The sequence below is a fragment of the Lycorma delicatula genome, chromosome 6, assembly GCF_047948215.1.
Source record: "Lycorma delicatula isolate Av1 chromosome 6, ASM4794821v1, whole genome shotgun sequence".
NCBI lineage: Eukaryota > Metazoa > Arthropoda > Insecta > Hemiptera > Fulgoridae > Lycorma > Lycorma delicatula.
The window spans coordinates 154310419-154331755 of NC_134460.1; the positions used below are offsets into that span (position 1 = coordinate 154310419).

At 30.7% G+C, this 21337-nt stretch overlaps 1 protein-coding gene across 1 annotated transcript in view; it reads left to right on the forward strand.

Annotated features, from left to right (window-relative positions):
• Window positions 1-21337, forward strand: part of LOC142326386 (E3 ubiquitin-protein ligase ZNRF1) — a 396783-nt gene that overhangs the window by 356594 nt on the left and 18852 nt on the right. The window contains exon 2 of the mRNA XM_075368855.1: window positions 8828-8923. Coding sequence (XP_075224970.1) covers window positions 8828-8923 — 96 coding nt within the window. The remainder of the gene's footprint in view (window positions 1-8827; window positions 8924-21337) is intronic.

The window sequence follows — 21337 nt, forward strand, 5'->3', positions numbered from 1 at the left end:
CACAGTATTGACAGTTACGGTCATCGCATTCTGCTATCTGACTTTTACAATAATCAATTAATGTATCGTAATTTTTTATTGAAGCGCTAACTGCGAAATCCCTGGATAACCATCTAACCTCATTTTACCGGTTAAATGAGCTAATTTTTCAAATTTTTTCTTTTTGATGCTAGATCGGGGAAACATCGTGTGTGTACAGAGTTCTAATCAAATTTTCTGTATCCTGCATAATAGGTAACATTTTTCCACGCGTCATCTAATCCTAAATCTCCCTAAGAAATTCACGTTTTATCTTACTCCGTAGTCTCGATTACGGACTAAACGCATCATCGAGTATACCTTGCATATTTACAATAGCTGATTGTAGATGCGCGGGGAATAAATTTCTGTTTGCGATTTATTGCAATACCTCTTAAATCATTGCACGGCCGCGCACCCGCGCTGCTTAAAGTGAACAACTATAGTGTTGATACTTAAAAATTAGAACGTGTAAAATTTTTAAAATCGAATGAAATTGGTAGATCGGATTTTTAATTTCCTAATTTGGGTTTCGAAAAATTTGACTTATTCTCATAAACTCCTTTTTTAATTTAAATGCACAGCAGTAGCGTTTTCATTATCAATATTGTTTTGTTTCTATTAAATCCGTACGTAAAGCGTATATAAAAACAAAGGAAACGATAAAGTTCGCGTTTATATTGTTTACCCTTAAATACCATTTTTAATCGGATTGTGTTTACGATCAAAATTAAGAGATAATGAATTTTCGCCTGAAGCTTCTTTAGATGTAAGATCTTAGCTTGTACTGGTATTTCTACTTCTTGAGTTTAATTAAATAATGAACGTTTTAAACTCTCTCGGGTATTGTTCTTTAATCTCGTCGGATTTTACGCATCGTAAAGGATTTTCTGTGACAGATTTAGTTAGTTTTCTCATATATTACGTTAGATTTATGTTAAATTCTGACGTAATTTTTTAAGTACAAGGTTTTCTGACTTTGTTGATAAAAAAGACGTCATCGATTCATTCGTCTCGAAGAAGGTAAACGTAAAGTTTAATAATCTGTTTATGAAAACGTAAAATTTCAATTTCTTGTGAAACCAATATTGAAAATCTATTTTTAATAGACTTCATAAAACGAGTAGGTTCTGATTCTACATATATATATTTATTTACGTCTCTCAATCTTCGCATAATGAACCCGTTAAACGAGATTTTTTATTTTGTAGATGGAAATTCTTGTAGCGGGGTCCCCTCGTAAGTATTTCCGTCTGTTTTAGATATGAAGATATTTTACTTCTATTTTCATTCCGTCATTGTCGCTTAGTCCGATCGTTTTAGCCTCGGATGACAAGTAGGTAGAAAATATAAAAGTTTAACTTTAAAAATTCTTGAGCGGTTCTGCGCAAGAAGACTGACTTTTCGATATTTTATTTTGTTTCCTTTTGAAAAAGTATCAACACATGTAAAAAAATCCATAAATAATAGTTGCACGTCAAAAAAGCTTTTAATATAAAATATAATAAAAAAAAAAAAAAAGCTGACAACACAATTGTAAGACTTTCCCGTCACGCGGCTTACACTCACGGTTTAATTTAGCACTTCGTGCTACATTAGCGCTCCTTGTGGTACTATTGACGCAGTATACCTATTTAACCACTAGCTTAGAGCATTTTTCGGGGTAGAGGTGCGATGTTGCAAAAAAAATTCTGCAGATATTTTTTAATTTTAACAAATGCGCTTAAGTAAAATAAGACCATAATTAAGCGAAATCAAGCGATACTGAGGGTAACCTTGCTGTATAGCCTCACCTTTTAAACAATATTCCATGTATAGAAGTAATCTGACCGAGTTTGATCAAAATCGGTGCAGTAGTTCTGGAGATATAAGGTGATTTAAGGCCGAAACCAAACGCACATACGAACATTAATATCCGGAAAAGTTCCTTTTGTAATTTTTGTTTTTTGGTTTCCTTAGGTGTCAAAACGTTACGATCCGATGAAAACCGCGTATGCTCAGACTGGACCGACTGCAATAGCGCGAGACGGGAAAGTAGAAATTTTAACTCTAACTTTAAGTTAGGAATTTTTAGCGAGTTAAAACCACTTAGGGCGGATTTATAAGGGCGTAAAACACAAAATTGCACGATCAACATAACCTTAAATTGAGCATAAATCAAGAATAACTTGACCAATCTTCATGAAATTTTCGCACGCACAACTTCAGATACACTACTACGCGTATATAAATTTCAATGAAAATTATCTAGTAGGTTTGGAGAATTTCGAGCCACAGAACGTTTTACATAGGCTCATATATATATAAAAGGAATCCCTATTTTAAGCGATTGATATTTTTGTTCTTCCCTTACCAAAATCTAAAGAAGATTATTCATCTTCATCCCCCTCCACGACGAAAGTAATACTGTACTTCCCGAGTCTGTAAAAAATAATAATCGTAATTATTAAATTGTTTTTTTAATTTTTTACTTTTGGAAACGGGCACCGATTTAAAAAATTCGAAATTTAAATAGTTTAAAAATGTTAGTTTTTGTTTTGCAGAAGAGTTTTACCGGATTTATTTTTTTTGTTCATTTAATTTATAACATTTTCTTTTTTCAGTATTATTTCGAAAATTTTTCTACAACATTTTCAGCCATTCAATTAAATTTATTTTAATTAATTATTACACGACTGCCCAAAAGGGTGTGTAATGGTTTTAGGGTGTATGCATGTATGTATGTATGTACGTATGTTTGTTAAATGTAGCAGCTCAACGGCTAAACCGATTTAGATGTATGACCCCGCGTTATCGGGAGTGTCATAGGCTTTATTAATATAATAAATAAATAAATAATATATATATATATATATATATATATATATATGTAGTAATGTAGATTTGCCGGTTGAAGAACGAACTCTAATGAATTGAAATGATGAACTGTGAGCTGCGTTAGCCGGGTTAGAAGTGAATGATTCAAATCAATCGAAGAATAAAATTGCAAAAATAATACGATTAATTTACGTTAAATAAAATAATATTAAATACTTTTTTTTTAAATCGTTTAAAATGGGCTTCTAGTGGGGTTTGCGTGTGTCATGCTAGAGCGGTAAGGTGATGCGAGTACCTCGTGCGAGGCTTTATCAATCACCATCCACCGGTAACAAACGGTGTACATGTGGGGCGGTCTTATAATATTTCTGCCGACAATTCCGATTTTCAAAATTCAACGGGATATTTCTAGTATCAACCAAGAACCAAACCGGAACAAAAATAACCGATATACTTGAAAAAAATCGAGCGGTCTGCGCTACGCCGAGACCAGATTGTGCTTATCGAACTCCCAAAACGATCTTTGTAGTTTGATGACAGTGCGATTAGAGGTAATGCTGTCTGCATCGGATCGAGGATCGAACTCACTGTTGTCTAATTTGATGCTTTAGGGGACAGGGGAAAGGAGAACGGCGTATGATGCCGCTATTGTGATGCGCAGCGACGTTAAATAAACTACAAGGGACTACCCTAGATAAAGCTGTTTAGAGCTGTTGCGGAAAGTTTAGCAGTTAGCCGTAGGATCCCAGAAAATTGCTGTACGATTCGCACGATAAAAAGTTTCTCGAGGAATTCAACCGCTTGAGAAATCTGTAAGTTTAGACTGTTATACGCCAACTACATAAAGAAATTGAAATGTTTACGGTTTCCTCGTTTGGCTGAGTACCTTTACGTTATATCCATAAGTTTTCGAATTTGTAATTTTTGTTCACGATCACTAAAAGTATTAAATTATGAAAACAAAACTGCAGTCGGTGCACTGTAAGTAATTGTTCTATATTACACAGCCCCCGATTTAAGACCTGGTGAGAACTTAATCGTTAGAAATGATTAAGATTTACTATTTGTAAAACATGAAAGAGTATTTAAACAAATGAAAACTGTGTGACAGTTGATCGGTCACTCGTTATTTTATTTAATTAAATACCGCGTAACAATGTTTAGTCCTTTATTTCCATACCTTGTCTTTTTGTAACTTTAGTTCGATTTATTGTCGTTTTTTAGTTCAATTTATTTTTATATTTTTTGGCAGTCGTGGTTTTTAGTTTTTTTTGTAAGAATATTTTCAGTATCTAAATAGGTCAATTTTAAAAGAATTTTCATTCATAATAAACATTTCGGAACCTTATAATAACATAACTCGTGTTTTTTTACATCGACTTCTTTAAAATTTGAAAACTCGGTTGATGAGTTTCAGTTTTGTATTTCTTTAATATTGTTCGTCATTTTTTTATTTTTTATTTTTATACTCGTGTATTCGAAATGAATCGTCCGATACATGCCGTTTTAATCGGTCCGAATGGATAATACTGTAATTAGTTATTTGCATATTATTTCACAGATTAATAAGTATTATATTCCTTACGGGTGTATCGTCATTATTAAGAGCAGGGCTGTCCTGTTTCTTTCTAATTACCTTATTTGCTTACTCTGTAACGCTACACCGTTTCCTCCATTCGACGATACGTTAATCGTTTTTGTTTTCTTTTATACAGAATGACGTATTCGTCGAACTTCAGGTACAGATTCAATTGACACCAAAACGAGCAAAAAAGTTCACATTTTGCTTTGTTTTACTTCTGAACGCCATTTTGTGATTTTAACAAAAACGTTATTCCTCGGGAGCGGTTGACCTGCTGTAATTAAATTTGGCAAATCAAAAACTAGTGTGTCATTCTATAATATAAAAAGTTTTGTAAACATTTCAAAATGGCGGCTCATCGTTCAAATTTTGTAGTTTTATTCTTCGTTGTTCTTCACCTCCAAAATAAATAATAAGCCCTTATGAAATGGTGTTAATTAAACACCGTTTAAACGTAAAATTTCAACGGGAAGATTTGGCAGTATCTGAAGAAAACTTAAAGTTAACCTTCTCCTTCTTTTGATTGTACTATTTTTATCTAAAGAAGAAATAGTAATTTTATACTATTTGTTTTACAAAAATCAGTACGAATTGTGATAGTATTCACTTCACCTTTTGCTATAAATCGGTCGAAAAATATTTTTTATTAATAAAAGGTGAACAACATTTACATATAATTTTACCGTTGTCATTATATTACTTTACGATAAAGTATTTTATTTTCGTTAAATATTTGCTCTTAAGATGTATATTTTTTTCGATTGAAGATAATTATTCTTTTACTTTGAAATTATGCGAGTATTCTATTTTAATAAAATATATAACGCGAATTAAATTTTTATTAAATAACAAATAACATATAAAATGTATTACTGTATCCTGTATGCCGATATACAAGATATACAATAGCCGAACATCACCGAAAACCCCGACAGGGAGTCTTAGTCTTTAAGACTTTGGAGGGTGGCGTTCCCACGGGCCTAGCCTCTGCAGCTTTTCTTCCCGCTACACGCGAACTGCAGAACGCTTTACGCTATACACGTATACTGCATTAAGAACGCTACACGATTTACAACATATACCCTTACACAACTACACGACAACATTCTACACTACTTCTTGTTACGCGTACGCTCGGTGATGTTGCGACATCTTAAAACACGATCGTAACCCGAGGTGGAAATTGTCTTGCCGACGGGTGAATGGCTCTACGTAGCGAGTCTCAAACGATGTCCTCTGGGCACCTGGGCGAACCCAGTTATATTTAGCTCTAGCTCGAGTACGCGTGCGCTCTGCTGAGGTGGTCCGTCATATCGCCGGTACCCGTGGGACCAAAATTACTAGTTCGCAAAATAATCGTACGACGGTTGACAGTCCATCTGAAAAAACCACCAAAATTTGTCGGCTGAAAAGACTTCACTCCGCATTGTCCGATGAAGATAAAAACTGTATCGAAGAAAATACTGTAAATGATGATGCATCGTATCCGCTGTATAAAAACATACGATTTATGGTATCGTTCTTCAAAATAGTCAAGAATGAGGCTCCCTTTAAAATTTTTCTCGCTTCCCGTTAAATAAAGTGATAACGGGTTCAGGTGGTTCACCAAAAACATCCGGAAGTTAAGAGATGGATCGGTTTTGGTTGACACGTTTAGCGATGAACAGAACCGATCCCTCTTATGTGTTACCGATACGGGTAATATTAACATAAAGGCGGTAAGCCACAAATCCTTAATTACCAGCTGAGGAGTGTATTTTGCCGCGATCTTCTGGAGATTGACGTTAGTGAAATAGCTGGTAACCTTCGTACTCAGGAAGTTGTAGGGGTGAAGCGAATAACGAAACGGCAGAGCGGAGCGGAAGAACGACATTTTTGGACATTTAACCTTCTGGTACCACCAGAGAAAACAAAAGTAGGTTACTCTCGGTTCGAGTACGACCGTTCATACCCGACCCACGGCGATGTTTCAATTGCCAAAAGTATGTATGGTTCACTACAACGTCTTTCTCAAAAACAGAGATCTCTGCTCGATGTGCTAAGGAAGGCCACAGTGATACTAACTGCCGAGAAAACGAGAAGTGTACGAACTGCAGTGGATCACATCCCAACCTCGGAGGGGAAGACACACCCGCCTTGTGACGCTTGAGTGTCACAGGATTAATGACGGAATGTCATCTATCCTAAGCACCGTCATATCTTCATTTGCAGCGACTCGTATGATACTCTCCAAGCATTATAAAACTTTGTTTTCAGACATCCTATCGTCACCGAAATCTACAATGCAATCGCCGAGTTGAACCGTCACAATACATAAGTGAGTATTTGTCGAGTCCCTTGCCACGTAGGAATTGCGGTCAATGAACGTGTAGATTCCGCTACTAAAGCCGCATGTAGTCGACCGTCTTTCACTACTCTATTACATCCGACCTTATTAACCGTGTAAAACTCACTTCGCGCAAAGCGACGAGGTGATGGACCGCTACAGCACACAGCAAACTTCGACATATCAAAGATACTGTGTTGCCGTGGAACCCCTCCCACAGAAAAATTCGCCGACAGGAAGTGGTCCTCTGTTGATTGCGGATAGGACTACACGAAAGTTACTCACCGGTATCTGATGGGAGCAGTATGCGTACGATGCAACTGCCGCTTGACTGTGCGCCACATTGCATGCGTTATGCGGCCTTGGGTCGTAAATTTGAATTGCCCAAAAACATTCGTCGAATCCTGGGCGACGACAAAGAAATTTTAAACCGGGTGCTTTTATTTCTTCGACTTATTAGTATTTTACGTAGCATTTAATATTATTATTGTTACAGCTGTTTTCATTTTTTCGAGAAGGAGTCCTTTACACTCCTCTCGGACTTACTTAAATTTATTTTTATTTTATATTAGTTTTATTTATATATATTTTTTAATATTAGTTATTTTTAAGATTTTGTCTGCGATAAGTAATTTTTTAGTCGGCTGTGATAGTAGTTGTAATTTTTTTTTTGTTTTTTAATACTTGATTTGAATTTTTTTTTATTTGTTTTAATTTGTTGTAATCGCGGAAAATTTCGGTTTTCAGATTTCAACAGTAATATTCAATTTGACCATCCCTGAATTCATTTTGACTAGTTTCGGCGTGACGTCTTCTTTCTTTTCTTTTTCCTGTTTAGCCTCCGGTAACTACCGTTTAGATAATTCTTCAGAGGATGAATGATGATGATATGTATGAGTGTAAATGAAGAGTAGTCTTGTACATTCTCAGTTCGACCGTTCCTGTGATGTGTGGTTAATTGAAACCCAACCACCAAAAACACCGGTATTCACGATCTAGTATTCAAATCCGTGTAAAAATAACTGGCTTCAGCGTGACGTCTGTATGCATCTCGCATAACTCAAAAACGATTAGCCTTAGAATGTTGAAATTTTGTATTTAGGGCTGTTGTATCATCGGGTTGTGCACCACCCCTTTTGATTGCAATCGACTGGACCAAAAGTGTGCAAAATATTTTTCTTAACTGCAGTAATAAGCCCTGCAGTATAACCAAATAAAATTTTAGTTAATGAAATATTTAGTTCTTACAAGGGGAAGGCACATCGGTTTAGAATCCAACTTCATTTCCTTTTTTTTTTAACTTTTTTTTTTAAATATAGATATATTGATTTATTAATAATTATTAACTTTTGATTCTAAAAAAAAAAATGTTTACGATAAATAATATTTTAATAATAACAAAAAAAAGTGAAAAAATCGGAAGTTATTAGTGAAATAAAATTTTATGTACCTTTAAAAATGTTTATATGTAATTTAATAGGCGTACAAAGAAGTCATGTGGTATCCACAACTGATTTTTTTTGTGTTTGTTAATTTTATATTTTTATTTTTATACGGATTTGAATATTAGATCGTGGATACCGGTGTTCTTTGGTGGTCGGGTTTTTCAATTAACCACACTTCTCAGGAGTGGTCAACCTGAGACTGTACAATTCATACATATCATCCTCTGAAACAGAAAAAGAAAAAAGTTGAATCTAGGTGTTTTATGGCTTTGAGCAGACATTACAGTATCCTTTCTTTATTTTGCCCAAGATTTCTTAAACGGCTAAAGATATTTATTACACAATCACGATGTGGTTTTAGTGACTAAAATCTGTGTAACTTTTGAAGTAAAAATGTGAAAAGATAATTGTAATAAAAGAGAGTTCTGTTATAAATATATTTAATCGAGTAATCAATTAGATAGGGTTAGAAATAAAAGAAAGGGCGATATTGAACGGATCACCATTCCATGTGCAGGTGATTTATAAAGAGAGTACGAAACGTATAGACATGAGTATTATCATTCATTTTATTTTGTTAGCAGTTTTATTGTTATTTTTATTATCAGTAATTTTGAATTTTCTTTTTTTTTATTGCAGGAATAAAATGTCCCGTATGCTCCAAATTTGTAATGCCTGATGACATTGAATGTCATCTAGTTATGTGCCTAACGAAACCTAGACTGATTTACAATGGTACGTATGTTTTATTCTTAATAATTATATTTCATTCTGATATTTGGATTCTTTATTTATATGAGTTGTAGCTATTAAACGACTAGATGGATTACAAAAATGCGGTTTATCATTAAAATTGTACATCTTACTTGCTACTCCCTTTAACATGTCTTTCTGTGTTTACTGCAGCGTATAAATTTTCCATCGGTAGAAGTCACGTCACAAATAATTAGGTGCAATCTGCTTCGGTAGCTCTGCTGTTTTCTTCTTTACCTCATCCGCTGTCTAAAATTTGGTAACCTTCAATGCAGATTTCAAATTTGAAAAAAGGTAACGTGCAGACGTTTACCGTGGAGTTAAGTTTGACAGATAAAGTGGACAGTCCAGCACTAGAATCATCATATCGCCAGAATCTCCTTTACAGTTATTAAACTGCGGGCTGGAGTATTGTTGCGAAGGAAATTTTATCCACTTTTTCCACAGATCAGGTCTCTTCTTTCTCACTTGTTCTCTCAGCTTAGTCAGACCCTCAAGGTAGTAATGTCATTAGTTAATCGTCTAATCGATTGTTGCCGCATCATCGATATAAAAAAGAAAAAACGATATGCGTTTTTTTAGTTCTGAATTACTTTTATCGTTCTCATTAACGAATGTAAAAACTGTTTACATCGATTTAGTGTAACTTTTATCATATTAAGTAGGAACATAAATTAATATTACACATGTAGCATTTATTGTCAGTTACTGTAAATTAATCTTAGATACTTGTCACGTTTTTGGTGTCGGTTGCTTCCTTCAAAATTAATATCGCATTTCATCGAATAATTATTTTATTAAGAGTTTTTGAAAGGGTTTTTAATGTATGGAAAAGAAGTTAATTAATCTATTTTTAAAAAACATTCAGGTTAATTTAATTATATATATACTTTAATGTTTTGAAGTTATATTAAGAATAAATCTTATTGTGCTTATAAGAAGATAGAAGAGGTGAACTAAATTTAACATTATGTAAACAAGTTAGTGTCAGTCAGTAGGTAATCTTTTTGTCAGTTAAACTAAGTTGTTGACTATTTAGGTTGTTTAATTTTTTGGTACAGTAAAACCTGGGAACTATCGATTGATTTTATTAAAACACTGTAGATCGTCTTAGGGATCAACTTTTACATTTCATAATAACATAGAAAATTTTGTTCAAAATTAGTAGCTACATTAATTAATTTATTAATATTATTAGCCCTTTTTGTTATGAGCTGTTTTTTTTTTTTAATTGAAAAGTTTTTTATTTTTATTAATTCTTTACTTAAATCAAATTGCTTTAACAATTAGGCTTTCTTACTCATGCTTTGAAAGCAATATTTTTCAAATAAATTATATTTTATTGTTCATAACAAAAATATTTTAAGTGTCATTGTGCACTTTTTGTATTAATATTAAATATAACATGTATAAAATATTTACAGCGTAAATGATATAAATAAAAGATGTTTGGTTCTTAAATAAGAAGTCAAACGTTTAGACGTATTAAAATTGATTAGTCTTGCTGTGACTTAGAACTATTTTGGATTGTTGTTAGTTATTAATCTCTTTGCAGTCCCTGAAGTAAAATTATGCGACTTACTTAATCAAAGGGTCCCTGATGTAATATTAAATTATTCCATATCGATTAGTTTTATAAGTTTTTATGTTACTCTAAGTTACTAAAAATAAAGAAGATTTATTTGAAGAGAAATAGATAAATTAATAAAAATATATTATTATTAAGGTAGAAAAGACTTAACTAGAAAAGTAATTGTAGATATACTACTGTAGATCACAAGATATATATATATATATATATATATATATATATATATATATATATATATATATATATATATATATATATATATATATATAATGGTTGACGGGTACACATGGAAAGTATAAAAAGGATAATTCTGACAAAAAATTGTATCGACATAAATACGAAATAAAATTAATAAAAAGTATGAATTAGTGAGGAAATAACTGTTTGAAAGAGAGTTCCTGCGAGGTATAGAGAAAATCATAATTTTGGGAAAGGTAAATATAATATTTAGAAAAATAAAATAAATCTTTCCTGACATGCAGCCAAAATTAAAGTGTGCAATAAAGTATGGTTTTTTCCAATATATTTTTGCTATTTGTTTATATCTATTATGTCGGTAGGTAATGAGATTTATTTCAAGTTTGCATGTAAATTTAAAATTTTTGTTAGACATAGATTATTTTTAATAATGTTATACTAGTTTTTTATACCTTTATTATACATTATTAATACATCGTCAACGTATTTTATCCGTAATAACATATCACGCGTACATATGATGCAGTATACTATTATTTTCTCAAAGTGTTAGATGTATCCCTGATAAAATTGCTGACAAAGGTGAGCCCATAGCGAGACCATCTGAAGCTGATACAGTTTCCCTTCAAATTCAAAGTAGTTTTGAATACATGAATTTTATACTATAGTAATTATATTATTTATATCGTGGCTTTCTTTATTATAATTAAGTTTATTTTTATTATATTTGTAGTATCATTTATAAGTGTAATTCACATATGTGTTTTATATATCGAACAAAAGCCACGTTAGTGTTATTTTTAGTTTCAAGATTATTCAATTACTTTATTAATTGAAAATCATTTTTTATGTTAGATGTACAGTGGAAGTTCTATTTTATTTCTTAATATTTTATCCATTACTTTTGCTATATAACAAGACGATGCAGTTTTGAAATTAATAAGGAAGTGTATTGGAATATTAGGTTTATGAATTTTAAGTAATCCTGTTAATCTTGGTGCAGATGGTATAAAAGGGGTGTAGACGTTAATGATATTTTTTATATTATTATTGTAATTTAGGGTAAAACGATAATATTTCATAATTGTATTTTTAATTTTAATTATTTATTTGTCAGGTCTTTTATTTCAGTGTAATTATTATATAGAATGTATTTGTTAATATTTCCAATATAATTATTTTGATAATGTGATGATGGGTATGTTCGTTTTATTTGAATATGTTATGTTATGGAATGTGCTAGTATAATGTCCTTGATGTGTATATAATTTGTGGTATATTTAGAATTCTTGTTATTGTAAATAGTACATTTATATTTCTAATTTTTTTTGATATAGTATTTGCAATTTCATTTATTATGATGTTTTTATCTTGTTCTTAAAATCTTAGGCATATTTATTTACTTGTCAACTATAGTACATTTGATTACATCATTATTATCAAATGAATTATTATATATTTATTAGAATTGCAAATTATACTCTTCTCCAACTCAGTAAATGCTATATTAAATTCAAAAAGCTTTTATCGTAATCATGATTATCACTACTCTATATTTATTTATCTAAATTTTCTTCTTTTTTTGAGAATTCAAATAATTCATTAACATAGAGTTTAATAAATTATAAAAATGTTATTAAAAAATGAAAAATCCACCTTACCAGCAAATTAAGGTGCGACTCAAGTTCTTTTGGTTTTTTCAAAACCATTATCAGGAGTTAAAAATTAACATAACGTCAAAGGTTAAAATACTTATACAGTTACGACTATGCATTCTAACAAGATACTCTGGTGGATTGAAATGTAATTAAAAGGAAAATCATGTTATCAGAAATGACACTTTATTTGATTAAATTACTATTTCTTCATATCTCTATTTAGGGTGTGTTTAAACAGTTTATCTTGTTTAAAAAATTTTTGCTCATTAATTAGATTTTTATTATTACTGCAAATGTGATATTTTTCTAAATTGGATGTATTATATTAATTGTAAGAAATGTTTAAGATTTTCATTAAAGTATTAGGATTGTATGTATGTAGGACCATTATTTAATATATGTTTAGCAAAGTAGGAATTTTCTGTTTTATTGTTTTTAATGCTGTCCTTGTGTTCTTTTGAACGTAGAGAGAATTTACAATTGGTTGTACCGACATATATCACAATCCTTACAACCCAGACTATATACCCCATGTTTATCATGCTTAGCATCATTATTATGTGAAATTTTATTATAATTATTATTAATATATCTAATTTATTTATTATTTGTAATATATGCAGGTGTTACGTTAATTTTTTTATGCATTTTTTCAATTTTTTGACTGAAGGGAATGTATTCATTTTTTATGTATATTTTTTCCTTTTTATCTGGTAATACTTTTATATTGTTAGTCATATTAGTTTTATTATGTAATCTATTTATAGAATTAATATTATAAGCATCAGTAATAGCAATGTTTTTAAGTATTTCTATTTCTTTGTTTAAAGAACCTTTATCATGTTTGAGATAATGTATGTATCTACAAAAAAGAGCATTAAAAACAGCCATCTTTTGGATCAAGGATGAACTGAATTGTAATTAATTATTATATCATTTGAAGCAGGTTTATGATACATTTCTAATTTTATAGTTATATATTTTAATCAATAATAATAATTGTTATATAATAATTTAATCAAGTAAAATACAATTTCTAATAACTTGGTTTTTCTTTTAATCGCATTTCAATCCACACGTATCGTTATATTCTTTCAGTATACTGTTAGAATGCATACAGTCATGAATGTAATTATTTTAACGTTTTGACAAATAATATTTTTAACTCCTGATGATGGTTTTGAAATAAACCAAAAGATCTTGAGCGACACATAATTTGCTGGTAAGATGGATTTTTCATTTTTTAATAATTTTTTTATAATTTATAAAATTTATAAGCAGTGACCATGTTTGAGAAATTGATAAAGTTTAATATTATACGTAATATAAACTATTAAAATACAATAATTAGATAAGTTATACGTACTATATTAAAATAGTTAAGTGTTCTTACTCTTTATGAACTGTATTTCACGGTACAGTTTTTTATTATAATTTTTATCGTTAATAATAATTATTTTGATATAACGAATATAATGTAGATATCTATATATTTTAAGAATAAACTACCAATAACTACTATATTAATTCCAATAATCAATTTTCACAGGATCCTGCATCTTCAGTTATAAAATTTAATACCGACTGAAGATAAGTATAACTTATCTAATTATTGTGTTTTAGTAGTTTATATTTTGTGTAATATTAAACTTTATAAATTTCTCAAACATGGTTACCGCTTATATGTTTAATAAATTATAAAAAAATTATTAAAAAATGAAAAATCCATCTTACCAGCAAATGTCACTCAAGATCTTTTGGTTTATTTCAAAACCATCATCAGGAGTTAAAAATATTATTTGTAAAATCGCTATATCAAAATAATTAATTAACGATAAAAATTATAATAAAAAACTGTATCGTGAAATACAGTTCATAAAGAGTAAGATCACTTAACTATTTTTATCGCTATCAGAGCTAACAGCTCCATCATCAGCAGACTTGTTACTTTTTACAAATTACACTTATCTTGAAGTTAAAATGTTATAAAATTTGTATAGTTTATTATTTAAAATATTAATATATAAAATAAAATTAATAAAATAAATTAAATTATTAAACATTCATTAAAATAAATGTCATTATATTTATACATTTGATATAATAATAATAATCTTTATTCTACAAAATGTAAATAGTAAATGTAAATTCTTAAAACATAAGCTTTAATAGACATATAACCAAACGATAATGTAAAATAGAAAAAAATAATAAAAGTAAACATCTTCTGGAACTAGTTACCCCCTACAGTAGTAACTGTACTAGAGGTTAGCTTCCATTATTTTTCAATTAGTGAAAATAAATAAACTAATCGTTTACTGAAAAATGGTCAATTGTGGATTTCCAAGTGGATTGCAAAATTAATTACACGATACACAAGTCCTGCAGTACTAAAAATTCAAACTAGTGGCAAGTTTATATATATATATATATATATATATATATATATATATATATATATATATATACATTTACTCCGTGTGCGCGTGAGCACGCACGCGTGTGTGTGCACAAAGATTAAATAACTGAAAACCAGTAATACAATACAAAATTGAAGTGATATATAGTGATAAAATTGAAAATGAAATTAATCGTAGATAAATTGTAAGTTGTAACAATAATAAAAATATGAAACATTTAGTCACCGATTCAACCAGAATCGCAGGCCAATTAATTAAAAAAACTCTCTGCATCTTCAATTGACAATTAATTGTAAATTAATAGTGAAAACCTTTTATAATCTTCTGTGAATTAAATTCCCTTTGTAACTGATTAAATGTTTTTGGACCTAAGTATGAATAAAAACGTTTAAATAACTCAATTCTTGGCTATAAATAATTATATACTGTAGTCAAAATTTAAAACATCCTACATCTACCATGGCTTGATAGAGAAAACACGCTGTATCATAACATTCTGTAACATAGCAGATTTAGGATTTTTTAAATTTTGATTACAGTATATATATATATATTTACATTTTCAATTTTGTTTTGCATATTAATATTCTAATTTCATATTGTGTAATTTGTAAAAAGTAACAAGTTGCTGATAATGGAGCTGTTAGCTCCGAAAGTGCTACAGACAAATAGGTAAGTGTTTTTACCCTTTATGAACAGTTTGTGGTGGTATAATTTTTGTTGCTAACAACATATATATATATATATATATATATATATATATATATAATAATTTGGATTTATACATTAAGGGCTTTTTATTTTTCATGATTTCAACTTCAGATTGGATTCCAATAATAGGATTCTAATAACATTTCCATCTTATGCCTGAGTAAATAAAAATGTATTGATCATTTACCAGTAGAAATAAAAACAGTAATATTTCTATAAATTTGTATTAATAGTGATTTCTAATACTGTAACTGACATATTTATGCTTCATGTTTATTATTGTGCATTCAATGTACAAGCAAAAGCACAAACTACTCCAGTCAAGAATGAATATATATTTTACAGGTGACATTAAATTCAGATGCCTGTGTACAACTAGAGTTCTTTTTTAAATATTCCTTTTTATTTTTTGTTTACATAAGTTAATTTTTTTCACAGTTTATCCTTATACTTTTTTATTTACACGACACTGTAATTTGTCCCCACTGTAGTTGTCCCCTTTTTTCTAGTTGTCTGTTTACTCCTGTTCAAATTTCCATTAGACGCATCTGTAGTCTGTTCACTCACAACAACCCTATGGTATCGTGAATGAAAACTATTATGAGTTTTCATTTAAGTCAGAAATTTATTTCTACCGCTGATACTTTAACTTAAATTGAATTAGTCAAATAACAGAAATATAGTTATCTATAAAGGCTGCGTTGTATTGAATTATGAAGTCAAAGTTATCGTATGTGTTAGATTTACATGTGTGTTAATCACCTGTGGAGTTTCATGAGTTAGCTTTGCAGATAAATTAGAGTTTTGCATTCCTAGAATATCTAACAGAAAATATCTGATTATGTAACTGATAATTGGCCGAATAAGTGTCCGTAACTCTTGTCGATATTATATTATAAAAAATTATTTTTTTTTATCGTAGAATATTGAGCCATTATACGAGGTGCGACAATCAAGTAATGAGACTGATTTTTCTTTGCAAGATGTGGCAACCCTGCAGCTTGCGTAGGCACACCATCTTTGACCTTGGTCTATAAGCTACTTGTACTCCAAGCAGCACATTGATGCAACTGCTCAGTCATGAGTTGTGCTGTAATAAGAAATATGTCTTATTACATATGTATATGTAATATAATATGAAATATGTTGTCTCGTCACAGAAATGAAACCGCAAAATATTGCGCAACGGTATGCCATTTCTTTTTGCGTTAAATTGGGTGAAAACGCAACAACTTATGGTAAGCTTCAGAAGGCTTTTGGAGAGGAGGTTATGTCAAGAGCTCAAGTTTTTCGGTGGCATAAAATTTTTAGTGAAGGCAGAACGAATGTTGAAGATGAAGACCGCAGTGGACGACCATCAACCTCACGGACAGACGTCAACTTGACCAGGGTGCGTGAAATCGTACAATCTGATCCAAGATTATCCGTGAAAATGATTGCAGAAGAACTCAACATCGATCGAGAAACGGTTCGTCTTAATATTAACTGAAGATCTTGGTATGAGAAAGATTTGTGTAAAAATCACACAACAGCGAGAAACACGGAAAAATGTGGCAGCCGATCTGTTAGAGCAAACGGAAATCAATCCAGATTTGTTGAGCCGTGTTATCACTGATGATGAAGGTTGGTTTTTTCAATGCGATCCAGAGACAAAACGCCAAAGTTCACAATGGTGCTCAAAGGGATCACCCAGACCAAAAAAAGCTTGCATATCAAAGTCAAAAGTGAAATGCATGCTTGTGTGCTTCTTCAATTCCAAGGGAATTGTTCATAAAGAGTGGGTGCCTCCTGGACAAACAGTTAACCGATATTTCTACAAAGAAATTTTAGAAAGACTTTGTAAACAAGTTCTTCGTGTCCGTGCCAACATTGCTGATAATTGGGTTCTGCATCACGATAATGCGCCATCCCATACTGCTCTGTCAGTACACCAAATTTAACCTCAAAACAAATTTCAGTACTACCACAGCCACCTTATTCACCAGATATCGCTCCATGCAACTTTTTTCTGTTTCCAAGAGTCAAAATGTCGATCAAGGGACACCATTTTCAAACAACACAAGATGTCCAAAAAGCTGTGACGAGGGTCTTGGAGGATATTACAGAAGATGAGTTCCAGAAATGTTATTATCATCAATGGCAGAAGCGCTGGAATAAGTGTGTGCAATCAGAGGGGAACTACTTTGAAGGAGACAACACTAAACATGACTAAAACAGTAAGAAACATTTTTTTTCACATCAGTCTCATTACTTTATTGTTGCACCTCGTATAAACAAGATTTTCGTCTGATGTTGTTCAGAGTATAAAAGTTGTCTCTGCAGACTTCAACAGCTGCATGTACTACAAGTACCAAGAAGCACTTGCATACAGACCTGTGTGCTTCACTTATTTTGGCTATATTATGTATTAGAGGTTCAACAAATCTTATGACTTAAACAAATTAAGAAAAGTAATTGAAAGAACTTTATTTTTCTTATAAATAAGTTCTCCTCTCTTAGTTTAATATGAGATTAACAAATAACATAAACATAAATACTCCAGTAAAAATTTATATATATGATTGATAAAAAATTTGGGGTTGCTGTAACTTTGATATTCTGGGCTGTAACATATTTGTTATATAGAAAATTCTGCCACTATTATTGGTCGCCTTGTTATTTTATAAGTATGTATCTCAAAGTTCTCCCGGGACTTTCATAACCTATTCTACTCATAAAAATAGTGGAAAAAGTACATATAAACATATATATGCTTCATACACCTATTGAAAGATTTCGCTTGGATTTCTTCAGCTACACCAGTGAAATATCTCTACTGAAGTATTTAGCATTTTAAAAGGGGCAGAATTATGATTTCTTATGTTTTTTGACCTGAAAAATCGAATTAAATAGATCCCAGAACCATATCTGCGTAGGTTTTGTGAAATCTGGGGTAAAAACCCCTTTTTTAAGTTTGATGTACAGTAACTTTGTTGGGTAATAGTCACAAAAAACTTTTAAACAAAACTTGTAAAGAATTTAATTCTGAGAAAACTGGTCAAAGATAAGTTGAATAAATCAAAAATAAGTTGGAAAAATTTGAATTTTGTTTAGAAACAGTACATTAGTACGTTTGTCAGAGAAGTACTTATTTAATGTAAACAAGAACCAAATTGTTTTTTGTTGATGTGAAGATTTGTAAAAACAAGATTTACCATTAAAAAATTTAAACTGGAAATTACACAGCAATTAATTGTAAAATGAAAATAAATAAAAATTTCTTAGATAACTATTTTAGTAATGAAAAAAATACATTAAATTATTTGAAAAATTATTATTCCAAAGTTGGCAATAAAATAGCAATAGCTGATCAACAATATGTGATATTGTATTAGTGTTTAAATCATTCTGTAAGGTACATTAAGTATATCGGGTGCTGTGGTGTTCTTAGCAAAGGTTTCATGTGAATTATAGTTTGAACGGTATCAGTTTGCCATTGAAATAATGCAACTTAATTATTTACAACAGAGGAAAACGTTGATATGATATTCATTTTGCATGTGTGTAATGGTAATGCTACAGCTGCTGCAGTAGAATATGAAATAATTTTTCTGAATCGCAGGATTCCAGATCCCAAAACAACTAGCCGAACTTTCGCAATCTTCAGGAAACTGGTTCACTACCAAGCATTCTTACCAGCTGCAAATGATCTGTCCAACATGACACTGTTACTGATGAAGTTATTATCGATGCAGTCCAGGCGTTAGTGCTTGACGTCTTTCTAAGCAGATCAGAGTTTCGCATTTGATGGTTTGGAAGACACTTTTATCTTTATAAAAACAAATTTTTTTTTTTCATATACAGCCTGTTCAACATATACACCCAGGAGATGGTCTGCTTTGCTTGGAGTTCTGCATGTGGTGGAATACAAATTGACACTTCTACTAGTATGTTTTGTTCACTGATGAGGCAAATCTCACTTGAGATGGCGTCAACAACTTACGCAATGATCATACATGGGCAGAAGAAATCCTCTTGAAACAATGGAAGTCAATTTTCAACACCGACCTAGCATCAATTCTTCATAATTAGTTGTTTGAGCATTCATATTACCTAGCCGCTTAAATGTTGAATTTTCTGTAGCTGCTTGAAGATGTTTTTCTAGCGCTGAGCTGCAAAATAAACTTCCAGCACGATGGTGCACCTCCCAATTTCTCTTGCGCCGTTTTCACTCACTTAAATATCATCATTTCCCCGAGAAATGGATCGGTTATGGAGCTGGTCTACATTCCTGGCCACCAACATTGCCCAATATATAACACCTTCAGATTTTTGTTTCCAGGGACGGATGAAAATTGTATACAACACAAAAATACATTCTCATAAGGAATTAATTGTCCACATTATGGATATGGATTAGCAATTTAAGGACAGCCCTGAAGAACTAAAAAAGCAAGAAAGGCAGTACGGAAGCATCCTAAGAAATGTGTTGAAAATGGCGACCCCATTTTTGAACATTTTTATAATCAGTTACTTATAATGCACTTTGGTCTAGTGTACTGTTTCTGAAAAAATTTGAATTTTTCTAACCTTATTTTTGTTTTATTCAACTTATCTTACATCATCTTGTTCAGAATTAAATTCTCTACAAGTTTTGTTTAAAAGTTTTATTTGTTTATCACCCATTTAACAAAAGTTATTGTACATCAGACATAAAAAAAGGGTTTTTTACCCTAATTTATTGGTTTTCATCCCAGATTTCTCAAAAATTACTGGAAATACAGATCTGGAACCTATTTTAATTGTTTTTTCAGGTCAAAAACCATGAGAAATCACTAAATCTGCCCCTTAATTAACTAAAACTTTCAGTACAACCTCATCTGAGCAAAATAATTCACTATCTGTAACTTGCAAATGAAGCATTTTATGACATATGTTTATATGAACTTTTTTCATTATTTTCACGAGTGGAATAGGTTATAAAAGTCCCAGGAGAACTTCATGATACATCTTCTATTAATGTGAGTAAATGTAATAAAACTTCATAAAATTATCTTTTTATAGATTTACACAGCAGTAAGTACATTGTAGTTTCATTATTGGATCATCACAATGACATTTCTTGCATTATTTCTCATCACTTAAGTCACTTACATTGTATACCTCCTATGTTGAATGTATAAAATTATTTACAGAAAATAAGCTTTGAAGTCGTTAATAAAGAAGAGGAAAAACAAAGGGAGAATTAAAAATTCATATACTTTTTTTGACTTGGGCAGCTTAAATTTTTTACTTGTAATAATAATATTTTTGTAACAAACCATGTCCAGAAAATGCTTAGGATTGTGGTAAATGTGGAATGGGTGTAACAAGCCAAGTGCACTCTTAAATAATTTTATAAGGTTTGTTTTATGGTAAATCTTCTTTTTTTCATTCAGGAAATGATTGAAAGAATTTATTAATTTTGACTCTGTTGCTATTCTGCTGAACTCTGTGGCAATGTTTTGCAGTCTTCCTTTCAAATAAAGTAAAAGTTTCTTTCACTTGCTGATGAAAATTAAATAATTTTTTGAAAATGGAGTTAAAATACATGCAGGGTTAAAAGCAATTGTGTAGGCTTTTTTTTTTTTTTTTTTTTTTTAAATTTTGTCATGTATAAGGAATTTCTATCGACATTTTTTACTGTATCCAAAACATATGCAATATTCTGAAATTTTTATTTTTAAGTTTTGGAATTGTGTGACATAACGCCAGAAATTCAAATAAAATGATTTTTTTTGCACCAGAAACCAAATAACATGAAATGTAAAATATTTTTAGTTGTTAAAAAATCAACAGA